The sequence below is a fragment of the Onychostoma macrolepis genome, chromosome 03 (assembly GCF_012432095.1).
Source record: "Onychostoma macrolepis isolate SWU-2019 chromosome 03, ASM1243209v1, whole genome shotgun sequence".
Taxonomy (NCBI): domain Eukaryota; kingdom Metazoa; phylum Chordata; class Actinopteri; order Cypriniformes; family Cyprinidae; genus Onychostoma; species Onychostoma macrolepis.
This window is the reverse complement of record NC_081157.1, coordinates 4,856,761-4,874,915: the sequence shown is the minus strand read 5'-3', so window position 1 is coordinate 4,874,915 and position 18,155 is coordinate 4,856,761. Positions and strand designations below refer to the sequence as shown.

Here is an 18,155-nt window from a genome sequence, read left to right as displayed (position 1 = left end):
GTCCCGTGCTCTCTTTCAATAAATCTCTGTCATTAACAAACATTATCACCATTTGCTAAGCAAACTATTTGTTTTTTGTTTTGTCCTTAATTTGATGACAGATATATATCTACAAATATAATATTCATGCCATCTTTTAAAATGCTTGATGAATTCAGTATATTTCCCAAATAATAGGCTATCCAAATGGTATCTTAACAAAGATAATACATGTAGTGCAACAATATGAAATGATATCTGGAGACCAGCTGACCACGTCGCTACAACGTTCTTCACGAGACTAACTAACGACGTCTTTTGAGGCCGTGCCCACGACGTTTCTGGAACGTCAGCCGAGATTCTAAAAAATGGAACTTTACTCACAACATCACCATAAATTAATGTCGCGCTGACCAAAGAACGACGAACTGGCGACGTCCTCACATTGTACTGTGTTTGCTGGGTTCCCACTTTCCCACTTATGAAGTCGTGAGCGCTGCTGCCCAGCCCAAATGCTCTCATTGGTTGAGACGTGTGAATTTGTACACCGAGGCAGGATCTGGAACAATTCTTTTATCCTCCAAGGCTAACATTAGTGGCGTGCCCTTGTGCTAGTATTTCCTGTCACTGTTTAAGTTCAGAGATGAGATAGGACTGCTATCTAGCGATCGGGATATAAACTCAAAATGAAACAACTGCCATGAATCTTGTATAATTTTTTTTTAAATATCCATATTGTGTTTTTGAGAATCCCCAGCAGGCACGAGACATCTATGTAACGTCAGGTTGACATTGGACATGACATCGGACAGACGTTGCATTTTGGTTGAAAATGAAAATCGGGTTGACGTCAATATTTGACGTTGACTTAACGTTGGATTTTGGTTGCACAACCTAAAAACAACAAAATCTCAACGTCAGCTGACGTCGGTATTGGACATCAATTTAACATTGACATTAGACGTTGAATTTACATTGAATTTTTGTCACACGGCGTCGCAACCAAAATTTAACCAAATATCAACGTCTTATGAGGTTGTGTGCCTGCTGGGTCGATACAGTATAGCCAAACAAAATACCGCGACACTCACGTGTATCGATATTTTAAAAAAATAAAAGATGATACAGTGATATGGTCAAATAATAAATCTTGATTTCTTTTAGGTTTTGTGTACCTCTCATAGTAAATTAATTCAGAAATTAAAACCTGCCATAAAACAAAGGCAACTTGAGTGAACACAAAGTATGTTTGTAAATGACAATGTTATTTGAGAAAAAATTAGATTAGTTAAAATTAGTTTGGTGACCAAATCAGAAATACTATAGTATTGACTACTATAGCCTAACATGTCCATATGAATCTTACTATAGTTAATTTTTTTTTAAATAACTACATTAATTGCAATATAGTAATTAGATCATTAACATTTTACAGTTTTTCATGTACCAGAAACTAATGATCATAAAACTTTTTTTAACAAGTAAGCAATCTGGCCGAGATGTGGTGCTTGGATTTAGTTATTATTACCGTATTATCATTATTAGTAGTATTATTAGGTTACATCTTGTCATTGTCACGTGTTTTCATTGATCTTAATTTCCATATTTACATGCTGCAATTTTTTTATAATAATTCGCTCCTTTTTCTCCTCTAATCCTCACACACGAATACTGTTGATTCTGATAAAATACCATGCGAGTCTATAATTTTAAGACCTTTTCATTTATTTGTGCAGATCAGTTTAAAAATATCCCCTCCTCGCGCCCCTTCACTCCAGTCCAGCGGGTGGCGCTAAAACACAAGCATTTGTTTGTCAAACACCATTAAACCTCAGAAGAAGAAGTTCAGTTTCACCGCGCTCTCTGTTGTTTTGTTGTGATGCTGTTTTAATACAAACTGTTAGAAATGTTGTTTATATAAATGGAGAAATACAGTTTTTGAATCAGGTCAGTAAATACCTGTAATATTCTCATCCTCAGAGTCGTGACTAAGTGTTGAAGCAAGCAGGAATATCTGGAGGAGTATCATCTGAACTGAGATCTGCTGCTGTGAAGATGGTGTTTGTTAAAGAGGAGAGTGAGGAGGACATGATTAAACCAGAACCCTGCAGAATAAAACACGAGGAACCAGAACCCTGTAGAATAAAACATGAGGAACCAGAACCCCGGAGAATAAAACACGAGCAACCAGAACCAGAACCAGAACCAGAACCCGAAACCTGGAGAATAAAACAGGAGGAACAAGAAACCTGGACAATAAAACACGAGGAACCAGAACCCTGCAGAATAAAACACAAGGAACCAGAAACGTTGAGAATAAAACAGGAGGAACAAGAAGGTTGGTGTTTATTCTTCATTCATCTTTAATGACTGTTTGTGGTAATGTTACATTAGGCTTACAAAGATTAAAATCTTGCATTTTGCTCTTTGTGGAATTATAATTTCGATATGAGCCATCAAGTAGCTTCAGGTAATAATGTAGCTATATAGGAATATCGGGGCGGATCTCTGCCATGTCATGTCCCAGGTGAAAAACAAATGCACTTCCATAATGTACTAAAGTGCTCTATTTTCGCGCACTAATTTTTTACTTAATATACTAAAAATTATTCTTTAGTTCTTCTTAAGATAAACTTAAGATCATCTAAGTACATTACAAAAAAATAATCATTTTATTAATTTCAACAACTTTACCGATGCTGCATATCTTTAGTCTTTGACTGCGCATCCAATAGGGATGGGCGATATGGCCTAAAAAATTTATCACGATAATTTCAGGTATTTATTGCGACAACGATACCAATGACGATAATATATATATATATATATATATATATATATATATATATATATATATATATATATATATACTAACTGGGGGAAAATTTACTCCCATAAGTAAGAATTACTCCCATTCCCTCCCACTCCCGTTTTTTTTTATTATTATTTATTTTTTTTTTTAAATTAATTTATTTGTGGCCGAAATCTGTCAGTTACAGTCACAGCGTGCCCACCTTAGTTGAATAAAAACCCAAAATATAGTTTTTTGTTATTATATTGAACTGAAAGCCAGTTTATGCAAAGTGTAGGCTACGTTGCACACATTAAATTTTATGTAAATCATCCATGCTAACACACACGTTTTCTATTTGAATTTTGTTCTTTCATTTGAAAGTAGACATTTCACTCTCTATAGATATATTTTTCAAAGACGGAAGTTTCTCGCTCAGAGACCTAAAGCGCACCCTGTTTGCTTTAAAGCGCAACGTTTCATTGTTATTCTGAGTGTACACAAATAAACGTAGTCTTTACAGATTCGAAAGATGTATTAGGCTACTTTTATCTGTATGACCAAAAATTACGGATATTTTAAGAGCAAGTGAGCGCACCGGCGCCTGTCCTGCAGCGAGCGCGCTATTCAGCTTCCACACAAACACTTCAATAGCGCACATTTCTCTATATTAACATCATATTGAGCGGCCATGTAAAGTTGCTACTACATACATCTTTCAGATGAAAAGCCATATTTGAGGTCGATGAATGATAGTGTGTATTACCACATAGACCAGCCGTTAACGATCTGTCCGTCACGGACTGCGTCATTCACTTAACCAGCCACACCCAAGCAAACAGGAGGAGAGCGAGACAGGGCAACTAGTTCCGAATTAAAATATACAGTTTATAGTTTATTTATATAAAAGGTATATTTGTGTATAAAGTTGGGTATCATTACTATTCCCGGTCCCGCCCTCTCCCGATGACATTTTTTCCTGTCCCGTGCCAATCACGTGATTCGTAGCGATTTTGTTTCCCATCCCGCGGGATTCCCGAAAAAATTTCAGCCTCTACTCCGCATCTGATTTTCTAAACCAGTTCCAATTAGTGGAGGTAGCTCCTTGCTTAACAACAAGCTCCTCCTCAGCCTCACGTCCGCCTTCTGCCATGCTTGTTTTCACTCCGCACGTGAACAGTGAATCGGTCGCGCACAAAACTACGTCATCAACTAGACTTATCGTTATTATCGCGAGGAGACACATTTTTATCGTGAGGAGAATTTTCAACGGTATATCGCAAACGATGAGATATCGCCCATCCCTAGCATCCAACATGTTTTTTCACTGACTCGGAAACTTGGGGCTTAAAGAAAATTTTGAGTTTCCCACTCGTAATAACGACTTTGTGGTGGCGTTCAACTCGTAAATACGATGTATCCGACAGGACTTGAACGCACCATAAATATATTTTTTAAATACAGAGATAGTATGCTACAAGTGCCTTTTAGTTCTGTGTAACTGCTTTATCCGCCATACTGGGAGAATCACGCTGCCTCTCCACTATTGAGTTTAGGGCAGTATTTTGATTTTCTGTCGTGGTTGTGGAAAATGTCACCACTGTTTGTCATTCATGCTGCATCGAGAATTGCAAAAGTAACTTCGGTACTCGTTCTGAGAGACAATGCAGTGTAATTTTTCACCTTTTCTCTGTAAAAACCCCAGGAGAAGCAGGTCGCGGAGATGACGAGAAGTAAAAAGGATAGTAAATCTATTAATAATGTCACCGATTAAACCCACTGCCTGTCACACAATAAAAGAATCGTATTGCTGCACAGTTTTGATTTTGTTTGGTTTAATAATTACTTCACGAGTATGACTCTCACTCGGCTTGTGAATTAACACAAATAACGCTTCATGTGGCTTAATGTACCAAGATGGTGATAAAGACAAAAATTGTAAAGGAAATACTACGTGCAGGTATGCACATAAGCCCAAAATGTGTTTATTTACAAGTGTTTTCCTCTCATGTAAAGAATGCTTAATGTACAGCGAGAGTGATATTAAAAGACCAAATTCTGTACACACCTTACTAATAAACCATAATATCTGCAGAAAAACTGATGAACCCAAAATATGAACTTTAAATACCATCTTAATGCATAAGCGTTTTCTTCATTATGATTTTCTAAAGGGAGGAAAACACTTAATGTGTAATTAAACAAGTTAATATTCTGGCCTCATCTGCATGCCTTTTCGCATCATTGTCTTACGACATTAAACCAGCATTTTAACAAAACTGTTCAGTCTTCCAGGGATTTAATTCTAGATGTCATTTGTTGAAATAAATATAAACATACAGGCCCGGTTTCACAGACAGGGTTTAGACTAAACCAGGATTAGGCCATAGTTCAATTAGGACATTTAAGTAATTTTTATAAACTTGCTTAGAAGAAAAAAAAAAAACATTACTGGTGTGCATCTTAAGACAAAACAAAAGCACTGATATATTGTAAGATCAGTCGGTGCAAGTTTCTTTCAGTTGAAACAGCTCAGAATTACATTTTAGTCTGGGACTAGGCTTAAGCCTTGTCTGTGAAACCGGGGGACAGTATGCTTGTGTCTGTCTGCTGAATGTGACCCACGATCTGATTCTCCTCCGTGGCCATGGAACAATTCATATTTTACAATGACAACAATTATACTTCTTCATTAAAACATTTCCAACAAAGAAGTGGATCGACTTCTGTCAGCTTGTTGAACAAACACTTTATTTGGATAATCTACCATAAGACTGCTGAAGCATCCAGCGGGTGACACTGTTTTCACGCTAATCAGATCAAAGTAAACGAAATTCTACAAAACTTAAGAGAAAAAAAATCTAATTATTATGTGAAGCGATAAAATAGCTTCTATTCCCTGCAAGCGATCCCATGAAGAATGTGAATATTTAACCCGAGGACCACAATGGAAATAAGCCGAAGGATTTTTTGTGTATTTTATCCTCGACAGTTTTGAAATGTGTATGAACTAGTCTTTTTGGACTTTTATGTATTATGTTTTACATTTTGTCAAATAAAACAAACAAAAAAAAACTTAAAGGCAAAAACAAAACAATAGATAAGCAGGTATCTGTATTAATTTCAGCATTTGTAGCAGAGGGTGATCCTCTCAAAATGGCAGCGGCGCCCCAGCTTCCAACGCGGCGTGACGTAGATTTGCATTCTCTATAGAGAAAATAAAATTAAATAAAATTTAACTTGATCTTCAAGGAGCGGGAGGTGCTGGGGGGTGGCCCACCTTTTCAACATAATTACGTATTACGTGAAGTCATGAACGCGCATCGCAGAACAGAGCAAGGCGAGCATATGTGTTTATAAAGCATATACATATATTTTTTTAAATGACCGATCGTTTCACTAGATAAGACCCTTATTCATCGTCTGGTATCGTTTATAGCCCTTTAAAGCTGCACTGAAACTGTAATTTTGACCTTCAACCGTTTGGAGTCCATTGAACTTCACTATATGGAGAAAAATCCTGGAATGTTTTCATCAAAAACCTTAATTTCTTTTCGACTGAAGAAAGAAAGAAATAAACATCTTGGATGACATTGGGGTGAGTAAATTATCAGTAAATTTTAATTTGAAAGTGAACTAATCCTTTAAATTACCATGCGACCTTGGTGTTTGTCAAAAAACAGTAGGTAATTCGGCCGGGGATTTTAACGGGGGTAGTGAGAGAAAAACACCGACATCCTGGATTCGGACGGCAATTAAATCACCAACTACCCACTGTAAATGGTGAAAATCACTTACGTCCCCCTGAAAAACTATTGCTGTCCGAATAGAGCTTATGAAAACATGAACACGTGATTAGAACACTGTTAGATTATGATTGTGATGCAGCAATGTTATTAACCCTTTAGGCGCCAGGGATTTTTTGAAAATATGCTGTATTTTGACATCAAGATTTCAAAAGCTTGTGGCTTGAAAGGGCTTAAAGTTAGAGATCTACTGTAAATTAGAAAAATGTTGGGCATGACAGACAGTTTATGTGGGGTGTAAATATACTCATCTAATTTGCATATTATGACGTCACCAGGGGGCGGTCCTCTTGAATTTCATAACATTCAGGAAATAATAGATATTGAATTGATGTTTGAACTTATTTGCATGTTGTTGTTTTTTTGTCTTTTCATCCCAAATGATCAGAAAAGAGGAAACCAACAATAAAAAAGGAGAAAGTACTAAATTATTACTATATTACTATACTATATAGTAGTAAAACGCATGTGAACAGTAGCCTACATTTAGATCAGTTCATCAGTAATATTCAGGAAATAATAGATATTGAAGGGATGTTTGAACTTATTTGCGTGTTGTTGTTTTTGTCTTTTTATCCTCATTCCAAATGATCAGGAAAAGGGGAAATCAACAGTAAAACAGGAGAAAGTAGTAAATTATTTAGAGATGTTCTGATACCCTTTTTCCCTTCCCGATACCGATTCCGATACCTAGGCTCGGGGTATCGGCCGATACCGAGTACTGATCCGATACTGTGTATCTGGTTATACAGCTATACTTACTAGCCCTGTATGAATTGATACAATTATTTTATGGTGCGCTTCACCATAGATAGATAGTCTGGCGAGTAAACAAAAAATATAATATATAATGTCTGGAAAAAAGTACACTCTTAATCAGTCAGTCAAGCATTATACATATATTATGATAATCAAGTATTATTTAATGATAGAACTTTAGCAATTAGAATTAAAACTTGGTAACCATGTATGAATGTGTAACAGGGCTGACGAGACGAGAGGCGTGCAGATCCATTTGCAGACTTTTATTGGCAACAGAGACGTGGTCAAACAGGCAGGGTCAAACAATGGCAAACAGGTATATAAAGGCAATGCAAAGAGTTATCTGAGACAGGCGTGGGTCAGGCGACAGCGAACAGTATCAAGAGGGCTAGACAAGAGAGGTAATCAAAAACGTGAGCGATAGTCCAGGCAGGGGAAAACACAATCCGACAAAGGCTAGGCAAGGCAAGGCTAGGAAAACTAATAGGGCTCTGTAGGGCAGCAATAATGCGTACAATACTCGGCAACGAGGGAGAGAATGTCCAGGGTTGAAATAGTGTGTGTGATTAGTGATGCTGTGTGATCAGGTGTGCGTGTGATTAGTGCAATGAGTGATTGGTGACAGCTGTGCATGTGATTGGTGAGATGGCTGATGGGAAATGCAGTCCATGTGATGTGTGGTGTGAAAGTCAATATGATGAGCGAGTGACCTCTGGTGGTGAACGAACGGAAGTGCACATACTGGATTCGTGACAGAATGCATATTAGTCATTTTAACTGAACTTAGGACTGGTGGTGGTGGTTTTTTGGTCATTCAGTGGTTCTGTAAAAATGGGGAAAAAACTATCAATAATACTGATAAGATAATAATAATCATACAATGAATTCTACTAAGAACAATATAAACGCACTAAGGATTAACGAGCTGCTGGATTCATGAATATTAATCACGTTGTCTGCATTGGCTCAAACTGATTTGCTGAAATCAAAACAGGGACGATAATAGGTGAGCGCCAGCCAATGAGATTGTCGTTTGCGCATTAGCTCTGCCTACTACCGGAGAACCTGGCAGTTAAGCTGAAGAATTCCAAAGGAACTCTGTTATTTTGACAGAAAAATACAACAAAGAATATAGTTTACATACCATTCGAGATATGACGCGCTACATGTAAAAGACTCTCTCTGCGTGTGAGGAAAAAAGCAAAGCGACGGCGAGTTGTCCGCTTCACACTAGAGCTTACGGTACGTCAAATACAGGTGCGCTGCGCATTCATTCAGATGATCTGAAAAATAGATAGCTTGACGGAGAGTGAAACTCTGAAGCGCTCAATCAGAGTGTTCGGCGAGTGACAATATATCTGTGCTAAACTCATACATAGCCTCCAACTCACAGACTGGCGAGTAAAATCTGATTATTTATCAGCCAGTGGCTAATATTAGACATCATTTAGTCGCCCAGGGTGAAGATTTAGTCGCTTATGCAAGTGCTAGCACGTTTGTACTTCTTCAGTGCTCTAAATAGTGGTTGCTTGTGGCAACACAGCACAGCTTCCTGTGTTTGCATTCTGAGCAGTGGAGAATTGATTTCCTATTTGCAGCGTTAAGCAAAGCTAGCGCGCATAACTACAGGTCTTGTTTAAGAAAATGGTATCGGATCGGTACATGGGTTCAAGTACTCGCCGATACCGATGCCAGAATTTTTTGTGGTATCGGTGGAATTTCCGATACTAATATCGGAATCGGAACAACCCTAAAATTATTGCTATATTACTGTGCCATAGTAAAATACATGTGCCTATTTTTTGATCAGTTGACCAGCTATCTGCCTAATCAGGTATCTATGTGACACAGTTTATAGTTCTAGAGAGTATGGTAGTGTTGTCAAAAGTACCGACCGCGACACCATTCGGTACTGAAATTTAAAAAACGTCCATTTCCCGCTAAGATTTGAGCAGATTCTTAAACAGCGCTGATTGGTCATTGTGTTCATGCGCTCAACAGATACATCTGTGATTGGCTTCAATGATCAATGAAGCGCTCTGTGAAGAGCGTGAAGCGATGATCATTGAAGCCAATCACAGACTTATCTGTTGAGCGCGTGAACACAATGTGTCTCTGAAGACAGGTGACAGAGACCTAGACGGCAGAGAACACACCCTGTTTATTTTCTTTATTTTAGAAAAGCACATTGTTTCGTTGTTATTATCAGCGCTGTTTAAGAATCTGCTCAACAGCGCTCAAATCTTAGCGGGAAATGGACGTTTTTAAAATTTCATTACCGAATGGTATCGTGACAGACCGCACCAGTGAGGGCTTCGACCCCAGGGGGTTAACAAACAAAAAATGCTTATAATTACTTTGCCATTACATACAAAACAAAATTCGTTGTTTCAGATTTCTTCCTCTGCTCGCTACGTTGTAATCACGTCGCTACTAGAGCAAGCTCCTGATTGGATAACGCGGCGCAAATATTCACCAAAGTTCCGATTTTTCAACTCTCGCGTCAAACGCCCAAAACGCTTAATTCGTGCCGCGCGCCGCAGGATGTCTATTCGCGTCTTTGCATTGACTTAACATGTAAATCACTTACGCTTAACGCTTCATTTGTGTCTGGTGTGAACGCACCATTAGTCTGGAGCCCTGCACTGTTACATCAGGGTTAACTTTTATGTTCACATTTCTCAGCTTTTTACAAGTTACTGAAAATTAACCATTTTTAATTTTATTTCAGAGTTGATTGAAGAAAAAGTGGAGAATGAAGAATCGAGTGAAGTTGAGGAGAAAAACAATGTCAAAACTGGAAAAAAACATTTGAGTTGCTCTCAAACCAAACGGAAAGATTTAATGAACAGAGGAGCCAAGAAATCTTTCATCTGCACTCAGTGTGGAAAGAGTCTGACACGCAAAACAAGTCTTGAGCATCACATGAGAGTTCATACTGGAGAGAAACCGTACACTTGTGATCAGTGTGGGAAGAGCTTCACACAATCAGCACACCTTAAAGGCCACATGAACATCCACACTAGAGAGAAACTGTACACATGTGATCAATGCGGCAAAACATTTTCGAGGGCTTCAAATCTGAGAACACACCTGAAAGTTCATACAAAGGAGAAGCCATATTCATGTCATTTGTGTGGTAACAGTTTTTTGTGTCTACAAAATTTTAAAGAACATCAGAAAATACATACTGCTGTGAGAGAGTGTATGTGCTTTGATTGTGGGAGGACTTTTACTTCAGCAGAGTGTTTAAAACAGCATGAGATGATTCACACTGGAGATAAACCTTATAAGTGTCCACACTGTGACAAGAGATTCAGTGTGTCATCACATCTGAAAACACATGAGAGGATCCACACTGGAGCTAAACCTTATAAGTGTCCACACTGTGACAAGAGATTCAGTGTGTCATCAAATCTGAAAAGACACGAGAGGATCCACACTGGAGAGAAACTTTATAAGTGTTCACACTGTGACGTGAGATTTATTCAGTCAGGAGACCTGAAAACACATGAGATGATCCACACTGGAGATAAACCTTATAAGTGTTCACATTGTGACATGAGATTCAATAATTCATCACATCTGAAAACACATGAGAGGATCCACACTGGAGCTAAACCTTATAAGTGTCCACACTGTGACAAGAGATTCAGTGTGTCATCAAATCTGAAAAGACACGAGAGGATCCACACTGGAGAGAAACTTTATAAGTGTTCACACTGTAACGTAAGATTTATTCAGTCAGGAGACCTGAAAACACATGAGATGATCCACACTGGAGCTAAACCTTATAAGTGTTCACACTGTGACAAGAGATTCAGTGTGTCATCAAATCTGAAAAGACATGAGAGGATTCACACTGGAGAATAACCATATCACTGCACTGCATGTGGGAAGCATTTCATTCAATCATTAATAATATTTTTGTGGTTTAGGGGTATCATATGTGTTCTGATCATTTTTGGATAATTTGTTAAGATGTGAATGTTAAGATCCTGGTGAATGTAAATGGATAGAGGTAACAACTAATTGTTTTATTTGTTCATATAACTGTTTTTAAAAGTTACTGTGTTACCATAGCAGATGTACAGAAAACATACTGTTCTGAGATGAGAGAAAATAGATCATTTGTTTTCCAATGCTATATCAAAATACTTAAATGTGAATCTTGTATAAAAGCTGTATAAACAATAACATATTCACTGTTTGTTGTATTTGTTTTTATACAGTAATTGATTGATTCAGTGATCGTTCAAATGACTACAAATTCAGGTTTTCGTCACCACCATCAGATGTGTGAATTCTGTCAGGTCTGGCACCAAATTTTGATAATATATGATTATGATATTTTATATTTTTTGAAGAATTGTTGGTCACGTGAAAGTGTAATCTGTCTGCTAACATGAGGATGTGTTTTGAAATGTTTAAACACCTTGATCTCTGTTAAAGTTAAAATTATATTACACAGTCCAAGGTACAAAGCACATTTTGATAAAAGAGGAAAGTTGGGATGTTGAATCAATATAGATCAGTAGCACATTAATATGTGTAAGATTTATAAATGAATGAATGAATGAATTATGACAAATAAATGTAGTTTCATTTGTCTTACTACAGGGTTTTATGGTAACACTTTAGAATACTGTTCCATCATTACTGAATAACTACACAAGAACACTTGAGTAATGCAATATTAGCACTCTAGTAACTACTAGTAACTAACAAGCAACTCTGATTAATGAATTAGTAAGTAATAGTGCTTAGTCAAATGTGGTAGTTCACTATTAGCTAATCAGTAACTATTATTTTCCGTGCTGATGGCCTGCACCCCAGCAGAGTCGGAGCGGAACTCCTGTCGGACAACATCTCCAGAACGCTACACTCCATCTGACTAGTAAGCCAATTCTCAAATAACTGCTATGATGGCTTTTATTCTTCCCTCTTAAATGATAGAAGTAATTGCGTTGTCCAATCTATACAGAATGTGTTTGTTCCCCGAATAGTGAGGTCAACATATAAATTTAATGCAGGATCTAGAAAAAATCTGATCATGATTAAACCTGAAAAATGCAAAATAAGTGAACAAAAACAATTTCTAAAGCTTGGGCTCCTAAACATTAGATCACTCGCACCCAAAGCAGTTATTGTAAATGAAATGATCACAGATAATAGATTTGATGTACTCTGTTTGACTGAAACCTGGCTTAAACCAAATGAATATTTTGGTCTAAATGAGTCTACTCCACCAAGCTACTGTTATAAACATGAACCCCGTCAGACTGGTCGTGGCGGCGGTGTCACAACAATATATAGTGATAATCTCAATGATACTCAGAAAACAGGATACAGGTTTAACTCATTCGAAATACTTATGCTTAATGTTACACTGTCAGATATGCAAAAGAAATCTCTCCCATCTCTTGCTCTGGCTACTGTGTATAGACCGCCAAGGCCATATACAGAATTCCTAAAAGAATTTGCAGATTTCCTCTCAGATCTATTGGTTAATGTTGATAAAGCGCTAATTGTCGGAGATTTTAACATTCATGTTGATAATACAAATTATGCGTTAGGACTTGCATTTACTGACCTAATAAACTCTTTTGGAGTCAAGCAAAACTTCACCGGGCCCACTCATCGCTTTAATTATATGCTAGATTTAATTATATCACATGGAATTGATCTTACTGATATAGATATCGTACCTCAAAGTGATGATGTTACTGACCTTTTCCTTGTATTGTGCATGCTGCGTATTACCGATATTAACTATATGGCTCCGTGTTATCGTCTGGGCAGAACTATAGTTCCAGCCACCAAAGACAGATTCACAAATAAACTGCCTGATTTATCTCAACTGCTCTGTGTACCCATAAATACACATGAACTAGATGAAATGACTAGCAACATGGGCACTATCTTCTCTAATACATTAGAAGCTGTTGCCCCCCTCAATATGAAAAAGGTTAGAGAAAAACGTACTGTGCCATGGTACAACAGTTATACCCATTCTCTTAAGAAAGAAACTCGTAATCTTGAGCGCAAATGGAGAAAAACTAACTTGGAAGTTTTTAGAATTGCGTGGAAAAACAGTATGTCCAGCTATAGACAGGCTCTAAAAGCTGCCAGGGCAGAGCATATCCACAAACTCATAGATAATAACCAAAACAATCCAAGGTTTTTATTTAGCACAGTGGCTAGATTAACAAATAAACAGACGCCACCCAATCTAAATATTCTCTCACAGTTTAATAGTAATGACTTTATGAATTTCTTCACTGATAAAATAGATAACATTAGAAATACAATAAGAAATGTAGGTTCTACACCGTCTAGTACTTCAGTTTCATTCACTGTCCAGTTCTCTACTAAGCTATCTGATATAGCTCAATAAACTCCCCACTGGAAGGGTTTCAGGACAAGCACGGCGGATACAACTCGAGTCGCTTTGTAAGCTTTTATTGTGCGCACATACACAATAATCATCCACGAACTAGATGACCTAATGCTACCGCTGCGCTAGCCTGTTAACTAGCTGGTAGGTTAGTTAGTCAGGTTAGTTGGGTTAGGTTGTAAACCTGCAATGAAAACATAAACACAAAATATCACCAGAATTAACTAATGAAGTTACACAATCGTATGATATAAATCTTTTCAATCTGAATTACTACCAATGCCAGTTTATAGTCACTCACCGGCAAGGCGTACCAGTCCTGACTATTAATTGAATGAAAATGAAACTTAAAGGCGACGCGCCAGTACACTGCGTCTAATTAAGCATATACAGATATACAGTGTGGGGACCAGGAATAATAATAAAACAAACCTGTAACCTAGTAAGATTATAACATATATGAAATATAACATACATATGCCTACTTTTGGAATAAGGCGGTAAATGTACACAATTATACCCCAGCATACAATAAAACATCCATCACTTGTTATATATATAACAACAGTTATACCTAGCGGAAAGTTCTACACCTCCCACTTGGTCTACTGATTCTAGAATCCAAGTAGGCCACCATAACCAAACAGTTAAACTTCTAGATATGAAATTCTCCCCATGACCATGCAAACAACGTTGCATGCATAGATTTAAACGTACTATGTCACAACATGAATAACTATATATTCAAGGTAATTGTAATGTCCACCAACAACACACATCGTCCTTGATGACATCCCGACCTCCTTAACCGAAACACACCACCAGCCTCCAGGAGGATGGTAGTGGGGAGGGTCTTGATCCTTTACCGAAAAACACCATGGTGGGGATCCTTTACTGCTCCTCCACTGGAAGCAGAACCACCAATCTCCTAACATCCCTGTGGAGGACGGTGGAGGGATAATTCTCCATACCTCGGTTTCTCTTGGGCTGCCCAACGAAAACTGGACAGCTTCGACATGTTCTCACCCTCACATCTCGTACTACGCCCTTCACATCAGGACACACCTCTACGACTCGACCCAGCCTGAACTGGCCCCTCAGCGCGTTCTGGTCAGCTAACCACACTAGGTCCCCTGCCGCAACGTTTCTAGCAGGCGCGTGCCACTTCTGACGGATGTAGAGGCCCGGACCTGCCAGCTGGCTCCACCGCTTCCAGAACTTGTCAACCTCGATCTGGATTGCTCTCAGACGCACGACTGGGTAAGTTGGATACTCAAACCCTCGAGAGTCCCCATTGGGTCCTGCGCGACCGAGCAGAAGAGAGTTGGGAGTGATGACTTCCACGGTCTCATCTTGTATCTGAGCTCTGGCACCGATTGGTCTCTCATTTGACAGGTTAGCGGCCAGGTACAGGAGTGTCTGGAACTCCAGCGTTGTCAGGTTTTCTTCTTTGCCAACACTGCTTAACGCTCTCTTGAGTACGCGAACTGCCGCCTCAGCTGCCCCATTTCTGTGAGGAGAGTCCGCCGGGTGAAACACCCACATCCAGTCGGTTCCTACAGCTACCGCCTTCTTCTGGACCTGATCCTTGTCGATGCTACTTAGGAACTCATAAAGCTCCTGTAATACTGGCCTGGCACCCACAAATTTGGTCCCTTGATCCGACCAGAGCTTTCTTGGGTGACCCCTGAGAGCTGTGAAGCGTTGGTATGCATTCAGGAATCCTTTCGTCGATAGATCTTCCACAATGTCAGCATGTACTGCTCTCGAAACCATACAACTGAACACCACACCCCAGATTTTCATCTTTGTTCTACGTCTTATAGTATCTTTAACAACATAGGGACCGAAAAGATCCAATGACGTAAACTCAAAGGGTGCGGCTGGTTCAGTTCGTTCGAGGGGGAGCTCACTCATCACCTGTTTGCACATTTTCGCTTTGGTCTTTCGACAGTGCATACAAGAGTCAATGACATTTCTGGCAATCCTTGGTCCCTGCACCACCCATGCCCTGGACCTTACACGGAGGAGTGTGCCAGCAACGCCTTCGTGGTTAGCTTTATGGGCCTCTCGAGTAAGAAGGGTGCTGATCCACGCATTGTAGGGGATCAAAGGCACACCAGTCTCTTCCTGGGTAACGGCCTGGACTCTACCATGGCATATCAGGAGCCCTGACGCCTCATCTTTGCTGACAACGAGTCTGTTCAGTGTCGTCACAGGAAACGTAACCCCCTTCTGGGCGGCTAAGCACAGGTCTTGGAATGCAGCCTTGCGTTCCTTTACTGTCAATACTACCTCCCACTTTGCTGGCATAGGGGCCCTGCCTACACGGGTCAACCACCTCTTTACAGCCCTGCGGACATAACCGACTACTCCACAAAGCTTAGTTAGAGAACTGCACCTTGTTGGATCCACTTGATCTATGAGCGTGGCTCCCCACGGTGTCTCCGTTTCCTTGGTCTCAGATAAGGTCAATTTCACTCCATTTTCTGAGGACGCTGGAGCCCCGCTAACTCCACCTGTGACTATTGGATCTTCACCACCAGGACTGTCAGGGTTTAACAACTTCTTGGCTTGAGTTCTGGTGAGGACTGCTGAAAAGGCCTTTCTCTGGAGTCTACTCACTACCTCCCTAGCATCAGCTGCCACTTCTGAAGCGGACTTTATGGGCCAATCCTCGACTGGACTAGACAGGAACTCTGGACCTTTCTGCCACACAGAGTTCTCACCCAGCAATTCAGGAGAGCACCCCCTCGTGACTAGATCAGCGATGTTAACCTCGCCTGGTATCCACCACCAGTCAGTTACGGGTCCAGCCTTCTGAATCTCTCCGACTCGGTTAGCAAAGAATGTCTGAACTGTAGCTCTCTTCTGGATGGCCCCCAGCACCGCCTGACTGTCAATGAAGTGGAACCACTTTTCCACGTCCAATCGACCATGCTTCAATACGTATCCCTTCAGACGTGTGGCAAAGACAGCCCCGCATACCTCAGCTTTGACTGCGTCACCTTTCTGGTTGAGGGGGGTTAACTTGGCCTTCGACTCTACCAGCCGGGTGACAACACCATCTGACGTCTCCCACCGCAAGTACAGTACGGCGCCATAGGACTCACAGCTCCCGTCAGAAAACGTGATTCCCCAGGGCTTACCCTTCCAGTCAGGGGGTGTGAGGCTTCTGCGGAATGTGATTCTACTTAGACGAGCGTACTCCTGGAACAGTTCAATTGCCTTTCCTCTGAGCTCGTCAGACACAGGTTCATCCCAGGTGTCTTTAGTAAGCTTACCAGCTTCCTGGAAGGCTCTTCTAACAAGGATCACTCCTTTCTGTTTCACAGGTGTTACTAGACCAATCGGGTCATACAGCCCGGCGATCTGGCTCAGTAGAACACGACGAGTCAGTGGGTTTGGTGTCTTTACTTCCACTTCTTCTTCAGTGAGGTCAGTCTCAGTTATCATCTTCTTCTTCCTTCTAGAGAAGTTGATTGAGACCATCACAAAGAGTTTGTCATCTTGCACGAGGTAACCAACCCCCAGGTCTTTGTTATCTTCTTCCCTTAGCTGGTTGGGCAACGTCAGAGTCACCGGCTTGGACTCTGTCCTGTCCCGCCTCCCACTTTGACCGGACCGGACCCAAGGCTTGAGGTAGAAGCCTCCTGCTTTCAATATATACTCCACTCCCCCTAGGATCTTGTTTAGACAGTGTGGGTCATTGTGGGATGTGAGGAGGTCATCTACGTAGGAGTCTTCCTCAATGACCCTTCTTTCCTCCTTCATATCAGAGAACTGGGGCAACTTCGCAGTCTCTCGCATGGCAACTTGTGCAATGCACCCGGCCGGTTTGTCCCCCATGTTCACCCTCACGACAGCATAATCCTCAATCTCATCCTCTGGTGAGTCTCTCCATAGGAATCGATGTACATGGACCTCTTGTTCTTCCAGCCATATCGAATTGTACATCTTGGTGATGTCTCCGATGGCTGCATGTTCTCCTTCCCGGAATCTGAGGAGCACCGCCCTGATGGGATTTAGGACATCTGGGCCTTTGAGCAAAATACTATTCATGCTCACCCCTCCGAATTCCTGGCTGCTATTCCAGACGAGGCGCACTGGCGTAGTCACTGAGTGGGGATTCGGAGCGGTTAGGTGGCTCACCCACCACACAGCACCATTCCAGCTGTCCATCACATCCTTAGTGAGCTTAACAGCAGCTTCCCTCCCCACCATCTCATGGACTTGCTTCATGTAAGCCTCTTTCCACAGGGGGTCTTTCATGAGCCGCTTCTCAGCCCTCAGGAATGTTGCCTCCACAGCTTTTCGGTTGTTGGGAAGAGACGCGGGGTTTTCCTTCCAGGGGTACTTCGCATCCCAGTGTGGCTGGTCGCTGTGGGCATCTCTCTCTCTGTAGGTTAGACCTGCCTTT

General features: G+C 40.4%; 1 protein-coding gene across 1 annotated transcript; it reads left to right on the top strand.

Moving 5' to 3' along the window:
- Nucleotides 1–1,804: 1,804 nt before the first annotated feature.
- LOC131536276 (zinc finger protein 501-like) lies at nucleotides 1,805–11,869 on the top strand. The gene is made up of 2 exons (XM_058769096.1): nucleotides 1,805–2,317; nucleotides 10,070–11,869. Exons 1-2 carry the CDS (start codon nucleotides 2,035–2,037, stop codon nucleotides 11,209–11,211), a joined length of 1,425 nt encoding a protein of 474 aa, XP_058625079.1. The 5' UTR covers nucleotides 1,805–2,034; the 3' UTR covers nucleotides 11,212–11,869.
- The last annotated feature ends 6,286 nt before the right edge of the window (nucleotides 11,870–18,155 follow it).